The 16,656-nt window shown below is 44.4% G+C and overlaps 4 protein-coding genes across 8 annotated transcripts; 3 read left to right on the forward strand and 1 right to left on the reverse strand.

Annotated features, from left to right (window-relative positions):
* Positions 1-24: 24 nt before the first annotated feature.
* Positions 25-3,443, reverse strand: LOC101783587 (glucuronokinase 1). The gene is made up of 6 exons (XM_004977605.4): positions 3,151-3,443; positions 1,428-1,577; positions 992-1,180; positions 769-885; positions 487-647; positions 25-413 (listed from the first exon to the last, which is right to left on the reverse strand). Exons 1-6 carry the CDS (start codon positions 3,421-3,423, stop codon positions 167-169), a joined length of 1,137 nt encoding a protein of 378 aa, XP_004977662.1. The 5' UTR covers positions 3,424-3,443; the 3' UTR covers positions 25-166.
* LOC101782364 (caffeoylshikimate esterase) lies at positions 1,611-6,615 on the forward strand. Of its 5 annotated transcripts, none has more exons than XM_022828262.1 (8): positions 1,611-2,911; positions 4,363-4,456; positions 4,576-4,608; positions 4,869-5,015; positions 5,295-5,425; positions 5,551-5,688; positions 5,789-5,887; positions 6,258-6,615. In XM_022828262.1, the coding sequence occupies exons 2-8, from the start codon at positions 4,387-4,389 to the stop codon at positions 6,474-6,476; spliced, it is 837 nt and encodes a 278-aa protein (XP_022683997.1). In that variant the 5' UTR covers positions 1,611-2,911; positions 4,363-4,386; the 3' UTR covers positions 6,477-6,615. The 5 variants fall into 5 exon arrangements, with proteins under 5 accessions (XP_022683997.1, XP_004977659.1, XP_004977661.1 ...); XM_004977602.4 differs by having other exon boundaries at positions 1,612-2,916; XM_004977601.3 differs by lacking the exon at positions 1,611-2,911 and adding an exon at positions 3,393-3,519.
* A 117-nt stretch (positions 6,616-6,732) lies between these two features.
* Positions 6,733-8,425, forward strand: LOC101783985 (caffeoylshikimate esterase). Its single transcript, XM_004977607.4, has 3 exons — positions 6,733-6,898; positions 7,005-7,219; positions 7,295-8,425. Exons 2-3 carry the CDS (start codon positions 7,151-7,153, stop codon positions 8,255-8,257), a joined length of 1,032 nt encoding a protein of 343 aa, XP_004977664.1. The 5' UTR covers positions 6,733-6,898; positions 7,005-7,150; the 3' UTR covers positions 8,258-8,425.
* Positions 8,426-13,911: 5,486 nt separating this feature from the next.
* On the forward strand, positions 13,912-16,374 carry LOC101756990. The gene is made up of 2 exons (XM_014805512.2): positions 13,912-16,068; positions 16,117-16,374. Exons 1-2 carry the CDS (start codon positions 13,912-13,914, stop codon positions 16,372-16,374), a joined length of 2,415 nt encoding a protein of 804 aa, XP_014660998.1.
* The last annotated feature ends 282 nt before the right edge of the window (positions 16,375-16,656 follow it).

Below are 16,656 nucleotides of genomic sequence, written 5' to 3' on the forward strand. Positions count from 1 at the left end.
TCTTAAAAAAAAGGCTAAAAAATAAAAAAAATCGGTCATGCAAGGCATCCCACATATCAAAACACATAACCTGGCAAACCATACAGTTATATTGTTTTGTTTCCTTTTACCTCCGAAACAAATAAAACAGTAGCTTCAACTACTCAACAGCTCATCCATCGTTCCACTAGCAAGTTAACAAGCTTGTCAGCTCCTCGTCCGACAGCGCCGAGGGTGCAACTATGATCTGTTGTACCACAAAGCCAGCCTCCTGGCAAGCCCTGTGGAGAAGCTCCACCTGCGCTTCCCCATCTGGGCACAGCGCAACCACCGCGCCCCCGCTGCCTGTGAACTTGGATGACGCGCCCACGGAGCGTGCCACCTCCACCATCTTTATGTTCACTGAACCAAGTACATCATCTCCAAACATTTCTCTACAATTACCACATAAAACTCAATTCGCATTCCAAAACCATGCATGTGCTCAGGTAGGCGCATTAAACTTACCTTCGTAGATCGAAGTTCCTATTCATAAGCCTCGCAAGCTCAGTATAATCCTTCTGCAGCAAAGCCCTGTGGCCATCAAGCGCTAGCTGCGCTACTTCCTTCATACGTGATATTATGAACTCGTCACCATCAAACCATCTTTGCCTAACAGTGCTGTGGACCTACGATATAAAACATTGATGGCTGTTGATTTGGAGGACTGAAACATCTCAATCTTATTTTGTGGTGGCATGACAAAATTTAAGCATGAATTGTAGTGTATTGATTTAATTCAATAACAACCTTGCCAGAGTCACTGGGGTTCTCTGCATAGATGAGGTATAGAGGAGGAAGCAGATTGGCATCCAAACGCCTGTATATGCCATGACCCAGCTTGTCCATATGCTCCTTGCTAAAATCCTGAGTAAAAAAAATGAAACTTAAATAATAGAGTTCGCACTAGGTAGCAGTATGTATGCTGTATGCAGGCGCTTAACTGCCAATAACGAATGCTTGTATCGCGTACCATATAAACCAGTCCCCCATAAACCTGTGCCACTCGGTCCTGAAGTCCAGCAACAATTCCAAGCTCTTTCTCAGCATCGAGAATCAGATTAGGTCTCAATTCAACTTTTATTAAATGCCTGACATCATAGAAGTCAAGAAGGCAGCTTAGAGCAGCACAAACAATCGCGCTTGAACCAGATAGCCCAGCCTACAGAACAAAATTGTCAAGATAATATGTATTAATCTCCAACTCATAAACATATCAATAAAATGTTATAGCTAGGACTTATCTACAGTGCTTCAGGAAAACACAGCTAAAATCTTTTTATGTTGTTAGTTTTCAAGGATAATGGTATCTTTTCACCAGCTATCACACATAGCAATATGAATAGAAGCAGCCAATATGCAATGGGAGCAAAAGAGGCGAACAAAGGAAGAGGATTTCGAGTAGTTACCTGCCGAGGAATATTAGTATCATAGGATAAGGTGAAATTTTCAGCTTTTAGACTGATGTTATTTTGAATACAGTGATTGTAGAAAACTTTACAGATAGCCATCAGCAGCCGAACACCTCCATAATATCCTTCACTTTGCAAACGATTCACCTAAACAAAAAGGGAAAGGAATTAATACTTGACAAAAATTATTTGCTTAAATGATGGTAAAGGCATAGTTAAGTGCCTTCATGTTTCAGTAACTATTGAGTTGCATGCACCAACCAGTTCAACCTAAAAGCTTAAGCTGATAGGGAAAGGTGGGCAATTCACTTATACTTCAACACTCCCCCTCACGGGCAGGCTCGCTCAAACCGCATATGGAAATTGGAATGGGCTGCAATTATTTTATTTTAATCATGCCCGCTAGGATTCGAACTCGAGACCTCTGGCCCTGATACCATATTGATTTGCATGCACCAACCAGTTCAACCCAAAAGCTTAAGCTGATAGAGAAAGGTGGGCAATTCACTTATAATCCAACAGTAACACCTATCACCGAATATATTTCTTCTTAGCCAAATGAAACCTGATCCAAATGCTTTGCCCTTGTATGCATACCTCCAAAAATAGTAAACAGAAAAGTTGCCTTGATAACAATACCAGGCTCACTCCAGTCGGGTTAGGAAGATAAGGCCCATTTATATTGAAAATAGTTAAAGAAAAAATTGCCTTGCGCCAAAATTTCAGAAAGACACGCTTTTTCTGTATTGTAACTTCGTAAGATTTATTTTTTTAGCATACGAGGGATGGGTGTTCTGATGTTACAATTCAAATAGAAAAATAGATTTATCAGTTGTGTTCCTGTTCAGCAGAAAATGGATTCCATGAATTGAAAATGTGCACATAAGAGAGGTGTACAAATACATTCTATGATTGGGTTTGCTTGACAAAATTACAATGCTTGATCTGTTCCAATAATGTAACTCGAATCATGAAGAATGATCATCTTGCCCCTGGCTAAGGGTGAAGAAAAGAATAATAGATAAACTTATGATATGTCATCAGAGAGGATGACATGGCTGTACGATTTAAAACCAGCATAAGATTTGGCCAAAAGAGGCCTAGATAAGATAAAAGAAACACGAGAACATATTCTTTAATTGTGTTTTCTGGAATTGTATAAAATCAAATCCCACATTACAAGGAATTTTCTGACTCCAACCGTTCAATATAAAGCAATTCTGGAAAAAAAAAAGATCATTATCTTATCTTCAGAAAAAAAAAAGAGGATGGTGGGTGGAAAAGAAGAGGAAGCACTTATTCTCGAGCTAGTGCTCTGTCTGCAAGTCAGCTAGTATGCCGAGAAGCTTTAGAAGGGTCAGCTTGGCAATAAAGAGGACCATCCCTCCTTTCTAAGCGTCAAGAACGAAGTCAAGGCGACGAAAGAAACGAGTAATTAAGCTGAAGACTATTGTTCCTCCATCTGGATCAACTCCTCGGAGGTAAGGTAAGTACTGCTGCAGCTTCAGGTTATCAGATCAAATACTCTTGCTGTTTGCTCTGTTGTCTTGTTCTTTTGGTTGTAAATGACGTCTATTAGTGGTATGAATTGGCTATCCAAGTATCCATGTTTAGGGACCCTAGCAACAATAATCCTGCAGCTGAATGTAAATCTCTACTAGTGGAATGGAAGAATAGACATACAGATCGATTGAATTGATAGCAAGAAGGAGTCGCTTACGAGGTGGGGGAGGGAGGGGAAGGCGACGAGGTCGTGGTGCGGGTGAGGCTGGATGAGCAGCTCGGCCGAAGGGCGGAGGCGGACGGTGGCGGAGAAGTCGGCGATGGCGAAGGACAGAGCCCTGCCGCCGTATACGTCGCTGGGGTTGCCCAGGAGCCCCACCCGCGCGTACGCCCGCCGCTCCAACACCATCTCCGCCGCCGCCATCTCCTCCTCCTCTCGTGCTGAGCGGGTAGATCGAAGATTCAGAGCGAGAAGATAAATAAATATCATTATTGTTACACGATGCCGTTCGGTTTAGCCGGAATGGTCCGGAAGGAGGTCCGGATTGATAGTTTTGGATCCGGTCCACGGCAAAACTCACCTCAGGTAATCATGAAGATAACTCGTGTGTTCTAATAGGATTGGTTTGTCAAGCCACCTAATGATCATGCCATGGCCTGCCATAACATACTAAAATGACCATCCATTCCTTATTATTTAATACGGCAAACAATAAAAAGTTGCAATAGCATCCAAAGAGAGAACCTTTCACCTTATAATGCATTCGTCATTGGAAAACTAGGCTATAGTCCCTGTTGGGATGAGGAGTTACTAGTTGCTCTATCAAGGTGTCACACAACATTTGTGAATATTTATTTTAAGACCTAATGCAACCCAAAAATGAAAAAAATTATCCTTATGAGAACAATTAATTTCTTGTTATATAGAACATAATCATGTTCTAGCTATAAAAAAAACAAATTTCAATTGACTTGATCATGCTAGTACATAGAACCAATAGAAGTTTGGGATGAGCTTATCAATAAGTAGCTTGTTTGAGTTTGCTAAACTTAGCCTGCTTAAAGATAGCTATTTCTTAACCACACAATCTTGCCATGCATACATGCAAACAGTACCACACAAAAATGTGTGCCTTCAAATTAAGCTATCCACACAATGGGGCACCTGCTTATCTTTGACCATTTCTAAATATAAATTGCTTATGTACACAATGTTTTATGCCTTAGTGCTACTGCTTCATTTTCATAGCAAATGGCCGACATTGGTATCAAGTATGAAGAGGTCAAGTTATCTTGTCTATTCTTTTAATTAGAACTTAACTTATCTAGATAATTTTTATATTTTGTTGTGATGATATAAACAACCATTCAATAAATTTGCATACCAAGTTTCTTCTCAATATCATCTATTCGAATTTTTCTATTGTAGGAATATATTTTGAATTCACGAGGAATGAATTTGTTTACATGTCAATGGAGACCTTCAAACTATGAACCGAAAGCCCTCATATTTCTATGCCATGGTAACTAATAGGGGTTGTTGATATGATGTTGTTTTCAATTTCCAATGCAACTTTAATGAAGAGTGAAGTTGTCCTTTTTCACATTATTTGATTCGGTTCTTTTATTCTACGCTTTTTAGGATACGCTATGGAATGCAGCATTTCAATGAGAGGTAAATACCATAATGATGTGACTTTCATGCACTACTTTATTTCAAAAATTAATCATATCACTATGTCTTGGTCACAAATGAATGGTAATGGGTTTAGACCAAGTATGGTACAATTTATGATAGATATAAATCGCATCAACTACTCTCCGTGTATTCTTATTAGGGTATGGTATATAGAATCATTATAATTTTAATAAACCTAGCATAAATATATAAATTTTTCATAATTAGCTTATACATCTTGAGATTGTTGCTTTTAGGCACAGGTGCTAGGTTGGCGCATGCAGGATTTGCTGTGCATGGAATGGATTATGAAGGCCATGGAAAGTCCTCTGGACTTCAGGGTTATATTACAAGTTTCAATGACATTGTAGTTGATTGCTCGAAGTACTTTGCAAGTGTTTGTGGTATGCATAACTAATGTAATCACCTATTCTAAGCTCCATTAATACTTCCCATATGGTTAATTATGAAAGCTTTTGGTTATGACGCCACATGCTAACTGTATTTTATAAGAAGACACCTATACATTTTCTCTTATGACCACTTCAAATTCTTTTATGAAAAACATATCTCATATAGATATAATGGACATTAAATTTCTAGCACTCAACTACCGCACATAATATTTGTATATCTGCATTAACATTTTTCAAACATTAATACTATGATTCCCCCTTGTATAGAGAAAGTAGAGTACAAGAACCAAAAGAGATTCTTGCTTGGAGAATCCATGGGGGGAGCTGTTGTGCTTATGCTTCATAGGAAGGAACCTACTTATTGGGATGGGGCCATTTTAGTTGCTCCAATGTGCAAGGTTACTTTCCAACAATTTTGATTTGTTGCCAACAGCTGTTTTGTCATAGTGTCATTTATACATATTTAAGACTAAATATCTGATCATGATGAAATTTAATTGCCTATTGGTTACCATTCACACAGATTGTAGAAGATATGAAGCCTCACCCCATTGTGATTTCTATTCTAAGCAAGCTCAGCAATGTGATCCCTACATGGAGAATCATCCCCAATGAAGATATCATTGATAGGGCGATTAAAAGCGAGGAATGGCGTGAAGAGGTGTGAGGAAAAGATAGGAATGCTCAAACCTAAAAGATGATTTAATTTTTGAAATACTTTTTTTGTGGAACTGCTAGTTATTACCATTATTTATTATCAGGTAAGAAATAATCATTATTGCTACAAGGGAAAGCCTAGGCTAAAGACCGGTTATGAACTTTTCATGGCAAGCTTGGATATTGAAAACAATCTTGACAAGGTATGAGCAAGGCTTGGAATGGAACTTTTTATCAAAATATCACTGAGATTAATTGTGTTCTGGATACCATAAATGTCATACAAAACACCTTTTTTTTACCAAATCAGGTAGTTAACTCATATGTGGGCTACTTAAAGGTACTCCATTTAGCTCAATAATCATAATCTGTGCATACTAATTTTACGTGGAAATGTAATGCAATGCAAAGTATGCAATATTAACAGAAGTTTTTTCGAAGTATAAAAATCATATATGTTCGCACAACTGATCTGTCACCATGTTAATAAATTAGCATCCATCAGCCAATAAAACTACTTTTTATTATATGGTGCATTAATATTCTATTATTCTTGTAATTGTTCAAAAATAGGTTACTCTACCGTTCATCATAGTCCACGGTGGTGGTGATGCTGTGACCGACCCATCTGTAAGTGAGGCGCTGTATACATTAGCGGAGAGCAAGGATAAGACACTAAAGTTGTACCCAGGGATGTGCCATGCTTTGACTTCTGGTGAACCTAAGGAGAACATTGATATTGTGTTTTCAGACATCATCAAATGGCTGAATGAGAGGGTATCAACTTCGTAACTTAAGATGCTTACAGTTAACATTAGATCAGATAGTGACTTTAGTGAAAACAAACAAACACGTACTATACCGTCTTGTATGTAATGTCTTGTATACAGCAGCTGTAACGAAAATGTTGGATATCAAATTGTTGATGTGAGTGCTAGTTTGTAGTTGCATATACATAGTTGCGTGCAAAACATGTAGGAAGATGACACCCATCTGTGGATGTACGAATGGGGTAGCGCTGGCATATGTAAGATGCTCCTCGTCTCACAAGTCACCGTCATGGACGTTATTAATTCTTAGCTTATATAAAAAAAGCTAGTATCAGCAAGCTAACTAAGGAAAACAACATCCAACATTGCCTTGAAGTAAGAAGAATGGGCTCTAGTTGGTTGAGAGGTCCCCTTCATCGGCTGATGGAGACCCATTGCGTCAAGGTGTCTCTTTGAACTTTGAAAGAAAAAGATCTGGTTTATTTTGGTTCCATATCCCTGGGTCTCCTTCTCAATTATGGTTTCCTGCTTTTCCGGCCGGCCCTGCTAGCTAGCAGTTGAAGATGATCGATCGAGTTGAATAATCTTGTCCGTCGTTGATCGGAACATTCAACTCCGGTGGTCTTCTTCTCTTCATCAATAATTCCCCGGCCGCCGCAGCGTTTCTCCATCTCCCTCCCTGTGTCTCCGCGCGCGATGAGCAGCAGCAACGGCGGCGGAGATGATGGCGGCGAGGACGACGTCCTGGACCACGAGTACCAAGAGGTATGATGCGTGCATGTGATGGAGTTGGTTATTATGTCCATGGATCACGGATCTATCCATACATCTATATGCTAGGAGTACGTGAGGAACTCGCGGGGGATGAGCCTCTTCGCCTGCAGATGGCTGCCTGGGAAGAAGAGGAATAAGGATGCTCGTCCTCCCAAGGCGCTCGTCTTCCTCTGCCACGGCTACGCCGTTGAGTGCGGCGTGACCATGCGCGGCACCGGCGAGCGCCTGGCCCGTGCCGGGTACGCCGTGTACGGCCTAGACTACGAGGGCCACGGCCGCTCCGACGGCCTGCAGGGCTACGTCCCAGACTTCGAGGCCCTCGTCCAGGACTGCGACGACCACTTCGCCTCCGTCGTCCGCTCCCACGGCGCCACCGTCAGGCACCGCTTCCTGCTCGGCGAGTCCATGGGCGGCGCCGTCGCTCTCCTCCTCCACCGCGCACGCCCCGACTTCTGGACGGGCGCCGTGCTCGTGGCGCCCATGTGCAAGATCGCCGACGACATGCGACCTCACCCCGTGGTCGTCAGCATCCTGAGGGCCATGACCTCCATCATACCCACCTGGAAGGTCGTGCCCACCAACGACGTTATCGACGCCGCCTACAGGACGCAGGAGAAGAGGGACGAGATCCGGGGCAACCCCTACTGCTACAAGGACAAGCCGCGCCTCAAGACCGCGTCCGAGCTGCTCAAGGTCAGCCTGGACGTGGAGGCAAACATCCTGCACCAGGTGTCGTTGCCGTTCCTGATCGTGCACGGCGGCGCGGACAAGGTCACGGACCCTTCGGTGAGCGAGTTGCTGTATCGGTCGGCGGCGAGCCAGGACAAGACGCTCAAGCTCTACCCAGGCATGTGGCATGCCCTCACCTCCGGCGAGTCGCCCAACAATATCTCGACAGTTTTCCAAGACATCATTGCTTGGCTGGACCACAGATCATCCCATACAACGACGTCGATGGAGGAGTTGCCGGAGGTGGAGCAGAAGGCCAGGCATGACGACCAACATCACCAGCAGCATGGCAACAAATAGCTAGCTGCTTTATATATACGTGTAGGATCCAATATAATTGAAGATTTCAAATTAAATGAGATATTTTGTGGATATATACATGTATATCACTGTCAGTGATACCAGCTTAGCAACAGAAGACTCTAAAGACGACATTCGATGAAATCCATCAAATGTTCTATACATTAATGTTTGACACTCCAACCTGATCTTGTGTATGGATTAGTTCAGTGATCTAGTTATCTCCTTTCTACAATAAAATGAAAGCTTGCTCCAATATGATGGAACATGGCGAATAATTTGCCCGGAAAGAAGGAAAAAAGAAGAAATGTGTAATATAACACGAGCATGAAGTTAGAACAGCAGAACATGAATTTTTCACATGTGCATGAGACCACATGAGATATCTGAGCCATTCATTTTTGAATCAATGGTAAGATGGACCATGGATCATGGCAGTTATTCTTTTTTATTTGAAATCATATGAATATCAGATATCAGCTTGATACGCACGGTGTACATCTTTCTCTCTATTTTTTTTCTAAATATACATTATATATTTATCAGCCGTATTTGATATAGGCTTTTTAGATTAGTCTAAACCGTTAGATCATCATAAAATCCAACGATGGATATTCTTTTCTTTTTTTTGATTAACGTGAGAATTTCTAGATAAATACCTCCATGTCGTATGCATGAACATGTAAAACAGGGTTTTGCATGACTTGTATTTGTTGTTTCTTTTCATGCAGTTGGTACTTGGTAGGCTAGTAACTCATATTTTATCATATGATTTATGTGGTACTGCTAGGTTACTATTTCTATATGTGTATGTGTGTTGATAAATTGGTAGATGCATGATAAATTGAAGGATGCATGATTATTGATATTGTTATGATTGTGAATTGAATGAATTTTTTTTCTTTATTCAAGAATGATTGATAAAGTAGATTGGTGTGATGCCAATATGAGGCATTTCATTGACATATGCAAAGGAGAGATAGAAGCTGGGAATAGGTCCTTGGGAATGTTCACTAGAGCTGGTTGGAAAAATCTGGTAACTAAGTATGAAGAAAAAACTAGGCTGAAGCAAACAAAGAAATAATTGAAGAATAAGTTGGACAATATGAAAAAGGAATATACATGGTTTATGGAGTTCAAGAATTCTTCCACTGGTCTTGGATGGAATGAGGCAAAGTAAACTGGTGACTGCTCCAACGAATGGTGGGACGAACACCTACATGTAAGAACTGTGTATTGTCCTTTTTTCATTTATCATTTTGCATTTTGAGTATATGAGCTGACTTGTTAACTTTATCCATTTAGTTTCAGAGATGCAACAATCCAAATCAATAGGAAATCTTGCCCCTTTTAAAGGAAGCACATACCATATACTAGAGTTTTGACTTCGTAATAGGCATGCTCCTCAAGGGAAGTACGAGGTGTTCAATTTCTTGCATTCATCTCTTTGAAATGTCATTGAGCGGGCTTTCGGGATCTTGAAGCAGAAGTGGCATATTTTGAAGGACATTCCAAGTTTTCCTACTCATACTCAGAAGCATATAATTCTAGCTTGTATGGCATTGCATAATTTTATTCGCGGTAGCAATTTGCAAGACAAGTTGTTCAATAGATGTGATGGTGATGAGGAGTATCTGCTACAACACAGTGCCACGATAGAAACACAAGATGACAATCCAGATGGAGAGAATGAGGATATCATGAATACCATTGAAATGATCTAGAGTGTCGACTAGAGGGGGGTGAATAGTTGAATCTGGAAAATTTGACACTTGAAACGAACTTGTTAAAAAGTTCCGGAGATTGTTCCAAAAATTTCCGGAGAAATCTCCAGATTATCCCGGAACTCCCTGAAAACAACTACAGCCCTAAGAAGGGCTCGATGGAATTTAGATCGATGAATATAGGTTGTTTAACATGTTGTTTTATGTCTATTCAGAGAGATAAAATAGCTCCAAGTATACTAGAAAAGTAGATCGAGTACAAACCCTAAATAGCTGCTTTATGCAAGAATATGAGTGAAAATGAGAACATCAAGCAAGAGTGACATAAGGATTTGTTACCGGAGTTCAGCTTCACACCGCGAAGCCTACGTCTCCGTTGAGGATCCACAAAGGGTGGACTTATATCATCAAGTCACTTTTCTCCCTCTAGCGACCACAAAGATCAAGCTAGAGTTACTTACTCGATTGTAGGGATAATACAAACTTTCCGGGATAGCCACAAGTTTGGATGCTCGTCTGGGCAACACCTAGCCGGCTAGGAGCTTGAAGCTCCAAGAGTAATGAATACGTGTCACTGGCTTGACCTAAATAGTTGCTCTATGCAAGAATATGAGTGAAAAGAGAACAACAAGCAAGAGTGACACAAGGATTTGTTACCGGAGTTCAGCTTCACAGCCTACGTCTCCGTTGAGGATCCACAAAGTGTGGACTTATATCAAGTCATTTTTCTCCCTCTAGCGACCACAAAGATCAAGCTAGAGTTACTTACTCGATTGTAGGTATAATACAAACTTTCCGGGATAGCCACAAGCTTGGATGCTCGTCCGGGCGACGCCTAGCCGGCTAGGAGCTTGAAGCTCCAAGAGTAATGAATATGTGCCGCTAGCTTGACGAAGAACAAAGGTGCTCAACAGATGGAGTTGCAGCTCACTAGCACAAACCCTTGCCTACTCACCAATCTCTTCTCAAATCCCCAACAAATCTCACTAGAAAGTCAAAGAGGAGCAAAGGAGGAGCTCAAGGTGTTTCTCAAAGTCTGAATAGTGAAGTGGCTAAAAGTAGGCGCAGGAGAGGGGTGGAGGGGTATTTATACCCGTTCACATAGAATATAACCGTTGGGGCAAAAATTTTAGAAATTTCCGGAACCTTCGGAAAAACGTCCGGAAAATTCCGGATTTCCAGAGACTCTCGGGAAACAGTTAATTCCGGAATATTCTGGATAAACTTCCAAAAAATTTCGGACCTATTTGGTTAGCACTTATAAAAATCCCATGTGATGTGTAAGTGCAAACAGTGTCTCTCATATGTTTTTGTTAGGTCATCTTGAGCACCTTATTCATCACCAAGACCAGAGAACATGTATCCCCCTTAATAGTGCAACATTCCTAAACTCAAATTCAAACTAAAAATAAATTTAAATCACTAGAGATGTCGCTTATCATTTCATTTCCTTTTGAGAGGTCCATCACAAGTGCTACCTTAATTTGAACCTACTCGTGCACTTGAAACTTTGTTAGTTACTTAAGCTTTTATTATTAAATCACCAAAACCCACTTAGGGGGCCAAGATACTTTTCAATTTGCAGTAGGATAGCTGATGATTTGGTTAGTGGGAGAGGGAGATAGTTATGTCGAAGAAGGACATCATTACGTGAACCATATATCTTTTGTAATATTCTATAATTTTATTTACGTGGACCATATGTTTATGGTGAATGCAAATCTTTAAGAAAATTAAGTTTCCCTTTCTAAAATGATAATTTGCACGTGAATTAGTGAACAAAACAGTATTTTACAAAAAAATTTAAATATGAGCAGTCACCTAGCAGTTCAGGGGCATTATAGACATTTTTTACTAAACCTATAGCTTCACAGCTATTCTAACCAAATGGCTTTCAGGTTTCTCACAGCTCACAACATCTTTTCTCACAGCCCACAATAGCTTTTTTCACAGCCACGGTCCAACCAAACAGACCCTTACACTTCCGTTATGGCAAGAAGAGAGTCCTTCCATTTATAAGATTTAGACTGCATGTGTTTTTTTGTTGCATCGGATAGGTGGCGTGATCGAATTAAGACTTGTTTGGTGGTGCACCAGCTAGCTGACGTGATCGGATTAAAAAATGCTATTGAGTGACGGCTAAAATTCATTCACATGGTTAAAAAATGCTATTTTAGTTAACGTGGAAACATGGAAGTCAAGGTCAAGCGAGACACGCATTGACTTACGAAAAGGAAATTATATTTTTAAAATTCTCAATTTATATTTTTATATATTAATCGTATTTGATATGGACTCTTTGGATTAGTTTAGACGGTTAGATCTTCATAAAATCCAACGATTCATATTCTTCTCTTTTTTCGATTAACGTGTGAATTTCTAAACCTTCTCGACGACGAACGTGGTGGCTTCATTTAATTTAACATTGTTGTATTAAGATAATAGATAAATCGCTAGGCTTCATTTAATTTAACATTGTTGTATTAAGATAATAGATAAATCGCTAGTAAACTGCAAATTGGCAGGATGCATGTTCATCAACTGGAGTCCACCAAATAAAAGGCAAAAGAAAAAAGAAAGAAAGATGAAAATGTGGTGCGTGCGTGCTGAGTGGGTGCGTGATCGATCGAGCTCAGCTGGGTGTCTTTAACCAACTTTGTTCTAGGTATGCCGGCCATGAGGAGGAAGAATTTAGGTAGAGACGTCATCGTGTGTCTGTTCCATGCAGCCCAAAGGCCAAAGCGCAAAGCACATGCATGTTGATTCGCTGCTGCCTAGGGACGCCCCTGTCCTTGACGACCCGTACGCGTGCGCGTACGGTGCATCCATCCCACTGGATACTAGCTTGGAGAGGAAATCTTTTTTTGTTTTTACATCTAAATCTCATTTATATACCAATATTGTTGAGTCGGAATTCTCGAATGGACAAGTTTTGAACTCCAAACTATCCAATTATAAGATCAACTCCAAACTCTTTAGCCAAGTTCTGAAATCAGTTGGTTTGCGTCGATTCCTTTTGCTGATGAGATGTGCTGCAACTTTAACCTTTGACGCCCTTCTGCGGCCATAAGCATCGCATGCATACTAACTCATCCATCTTCTGCTTCGATTCGATTGCAAGCTCGCCGCCGCGTCCCAATATAATGCGGATGGAATGGACCCGACGTTGGACTTCATTACTTCAATTCTCTCTAGTAGTGGAATTGCAAATACTAGCTAGCGCAGCATCCACTTATTATGCATGCGCGCATGTCGTGGAAGGCATCACCAATTATATTCACACTACTAGAGAACCGACCTTCCATCCAACCCCTTTAGTGCCAGTTAACATTGGACCCGTGACTAAAGTGGCTTTAGTCCCGGATAAAAAAAATGCCACCGAAGGCCACCGCAGGGGAGCTTTAGTCCCGGTTGTAATACATGCTCTCTCTCTATATATATGTATACATGCATAATATTATTATATATGTTCTATACAACTATTAATTCTTAGCAAATAAATTAAACACCTAAGTAAGCAGGTTTCATATGCTCCACAACATATGTAAACATATACAGATAATATACGGCATAATTAACTTGAGCGAAGTTACCTTGTTTTGGACGTCCGTAAACAAATACGTTAAAGCAGCTTAATTTTGAATGAGGGGTTATGAATGAGGGGTTTGTTTGATCCGGCCAAAAGTAGTGGAGTAGCGAGAATGGCCAGTAAGGTATCAACAAGCTGCTACTTTTTAGAGCTACGAGCTATATAGTTAACAAGAAACCAGAAAGTTGTATAGATGCAGCACCACCAATTCAAAATATGCAAGTCAAGAATCTACCAAGAAAGCAGCACGCAATACCTAGTAGAGGTCACATATATATTGGTGAATCAATTCCTATCAGCCAATATAATTGAACCAAGGACGCAGCAGCAGCTAGCCGCCGATGGAGAAGAAGACGTGCCCCGTGCACCTCCCGCGGGCAGCTCATGATTCGGCCCGGCAGCTGCTTGTGGGCCGCTGGCGCTCCTCCCTGGCGTCGGGCCTCCGCGCCGCCCTGGCCTGCATCATCGTGGGCCTCGTCTCCCTCTACGCGCCGCCCGCCGTCCGCCGCCACATCACCTTCCCGGCCTTCTCCTACGTCGTCACCGTCATCATCGTCACCGACGCCACCCTCGGCACGGCCCTGCGCGGCGCCGTCAGCGCGCTCCAGGCCACCCTCATGGGCGCCGCGCCCTCCGTGCTGGCGCTCTGGCTCGCACACCGCACCGGCGCCGCCGAGTCCGTGCTCGCCACGTCGGCCGTCGTAGTGCTCACGACCTTCGCGGTGGCGCTGCCGGAGTCGGTGGACCCCATGGCCAAGCGGATCGCGCTGGGGCAGATCATCATCATCTACGTGGCCAGGTTCCACAAGGGGGACCACCCCACCCGCGCCTTTGCTGTGCTGCACCCGGCCAACGTGGTAGCGTGCACGGCGCTCGGGGTGGCAGCGGCGCTGCTGGCCGTGCTGCTGCCATGGCCGAGGCTGGCCACGCGGGAGGCCACCGACAAGGCAAGGGCGTACAGGGGGCTCGCGGCGGAGAGGGTCAGGGTCATGGTCGACGCCGCCATCATATTCATCGGCGGTGGGGAGGCGGCAGCGTGCACCCGCCAGCGGCGATGGCAGATGGCGGCGTGCATCTCGGAGGCCAACCGCCTGGCATCGGCGAGCGCCGCACTCCTCCGCCGCATGAACGCCATCAAGGAGGATGTGCAGTGGGAGCGACGACGAACAATAGCAGTGGATTACGACGGGGTGGAGACGCCACTCACGGGAATGCAGATGGCGCTCAGTATGATGGTGATCGACGGAACAACTAACGACAGCAAGTGCAATAACCTGCTGCAACTGCAAAAGCATCATGCCGGCATCATGGCCATGAGGGACCACATACGCCTCGCCCTCCTCACGACGCCTGCCAACAAGCAGACTGCAAGCTTCGCCTCGAAGCCACCCTACTTGCCATTGCAGACGCAGCAGGATCCTTGCTGGCTGTTCCTCTTCTCGCTCTACCAGCTCCGAGGAGCAGCGGGCGGCTTGTTGCTCGCAAGTGATAATGGCGATGCCAACGCCAACAAGAAGATCGCGCCGGCAGCCGACCATGGCCATGGCCACCAGCACAAGAGCAGAGCAGACGAACAAGAGAAGACGGCCACCAAAGGCAACAAGAAGCTCGTGGCTGCTGCCAAGTGCGGCTTCTCGCTGGGCCTTGCCGTCCTGCTGGGCCTGCTCTTCAACAACGACCACGGCTTCTGGTCGGGCCTGATCGTGGCCACCACCATCTCCACGAGCCGCGACTCCACCTGGGCCGTAGCGGCCGCGCGCGCCCACGGCACGGCCCTGGGCTCCGTCTACGGCGCGGTGGGCTGCCTGCTCATCTCGCAGCAGCAGCTGAGTGGCATGATGGACCTGCGGCTCCTGGCGCTGGTCCCCTGGATGGTGGTCGCCACCTTCCTCAAGCGCAGCCGCGCCTACGGCCCCGCCGGCGGCGTGTCGGCCGCGCTTTCCGTCGTCATCATCATGGGCCGCCGCTACGACGAGACTCCCATGGCATTCACCGTCGCGCGCCTCGTTGAGACCTTCATAGGAATCTCCTGCACCGTCATGGCGGACATCCTCTTTCAGCCAGGAGCGAGGCCGTCGGCGAAGGCGAGGGAACACCTCACCCGATGCATCGCTACCACGCTTCTTGCAGCCAGCTCTGCTGATGGCCCATCATCACAATCACAAGTGATCAGCAAGAGCCTGGCCCTGCTCAGGAGACACGCGGCGGAGGCCGGCGGCGAGCCCTCCTACCTGTGGCTGCCGCGGTTCCCGGCGGCCTGCTACGAGAGGATCCAGGGCAGCCTCGGCAGGATGGCGCGGCTGCTGCATCTCTACCGCCAGGCACGCGTGGCGGCAGGCGTGGAGGCTGATGAGGACATGATGAGGATCCACCGGTGTTTCAGCAGCATCGTCTCCACCTCCCTCAGGCACTGCCTCCGCATGCTGTCGTCATCACCACCGCCTGCTGATCATCCTCATCATCATCAGGATGTCATCATCAAGGACGACGACCTTGAGGCTGGGGATGACTCCTCCTCCTCCTCCTGCTGCTGCTGCTGCAACAAGGAGGAGGAGGACGACCAGCAAGAGGCAACGACCCCGGGGGAGGTGGTGGGCGCCTTCCTAGCGCACGCAGCAGAGGCGGCGGCAGCGTTGCTGGACCTGGACGATGACGACGCCGGCGAAGCCGAAGCAGAGGGGGACGACAGGGGGCTGCTGGTCTGCTGCCTGGGCTCCATGGGCCTCTGCATGGGAGAGATCATCAGGGAGGCCCAGCGGCTGGAGGCGCACATCATCGACCTCAACAACCTGCAACCTCACTGACTGATATGAGTGATCATGTTCATGAGTAGAATCAATCATCATTCTTCCAGACTAGTCAAACCAGCATATTATTATCCTCATGTAACAAAGGTGGTGTCAGGAATACTTGTGAATTCCGGTGGATAAGATGAGCTTTTAGAAGATTTTATTGATTCCGTGTAGTTTGCTTTCTCAGAACCAGCAAAATGGCATCTGGATGTTGCAAAATGGCATGGCAAAATGGAGTATAAACATAAACTAATTACAAAAACTAATTGCACAGATGGAGACTAATTAGTCCAT

Source organism: Setaria italica, chromosome VII (genome assembly GCF_000263155.2).
Source record: "Setaria italica strain Yugu1 chromosome VII, Setaria_italica_v2.0, whole genome shotgun sequence".
NCBI lineage: Eukaryota > Viridiplantae > Streptophyta > Magnoliopsida > Poales > Poaceae > Setaria > Setaria italica.

Excerpts from the sequence above, each read along its gene's own strand:
- LOC101783587 (XM_004977605.4), bottom strand. The coding sequence starts at position 3,423 with ATGATATTTATTTATCTTCTCGCTCTGAATCTTCGATCTACCCGCTCA. Across the intron at positions 1,578-3,150 it reads TCCCCTCCCTCCCCCACCTC|GTGAATCGTTTGCAAAGTGA; the intron begins GTAAGCGACTCC and ends CTTTTTGTTTAG. Across the intron at positions 886-991 it reads ATGGGGGACTGGTTTATATG|GATTTTAGCAAGGAGCATAT; the intron begins GTACGCGATACA and ends TTTTTTACTCAG.
- LOC101783985 (XM_004977607.4), top strand. The coding sequence starts at position 7,151 with ATGAGCAGCAGCAACGGCGGCGGAGATGATGGCGGCGAGGACGACGTC. Across the intron at positions 7,220-7,294 it reads TGGACCACGAGTACCAAGAG|GAGTACGTGAGGAACTCGCG; the intron begins GTATGATGCGTG and ends TCTATATGCTAG.
- LOC101756990 (XM_014805512.2), top strand. The coding sequence starts at position 13,912 with ATGGAGAAGAAGACGTGCCCCGTGCACCTCCCGCGGGCAGCTCATGAT. Across the intron at positions 16,069-16,116 it reads TCAAGGACGACGACCTTGAG|GAGGAGGAGGACGACCAGCA; the intron begins GCTGGGGATGAC and ends TGCTGCAACAAG.
- LOC101782364 (XM_004977601.3), top strand. The coding sequence starts at position 3,436 with ATGCCGTTCGGTTTAGCCGGAATGGTCCGGAAGGAGGTCCGGATTGAT. Across the intron at positions 5,016-5,294 it reads GTACTTTGCAAGTGTTTGTG|AGAAAGTAGAGTACAAGAAC; the intron begins GTATGCATAACT and ends CCCCTTGTATAG. Across the intron at positions 5,426-5,550 it reads TAGTTGCTCCAATGTGCAAG|ATTGTAGAAGATATGAAGCC; the intron begins GTTACTTTCCAA and ends CCATTCACACAG.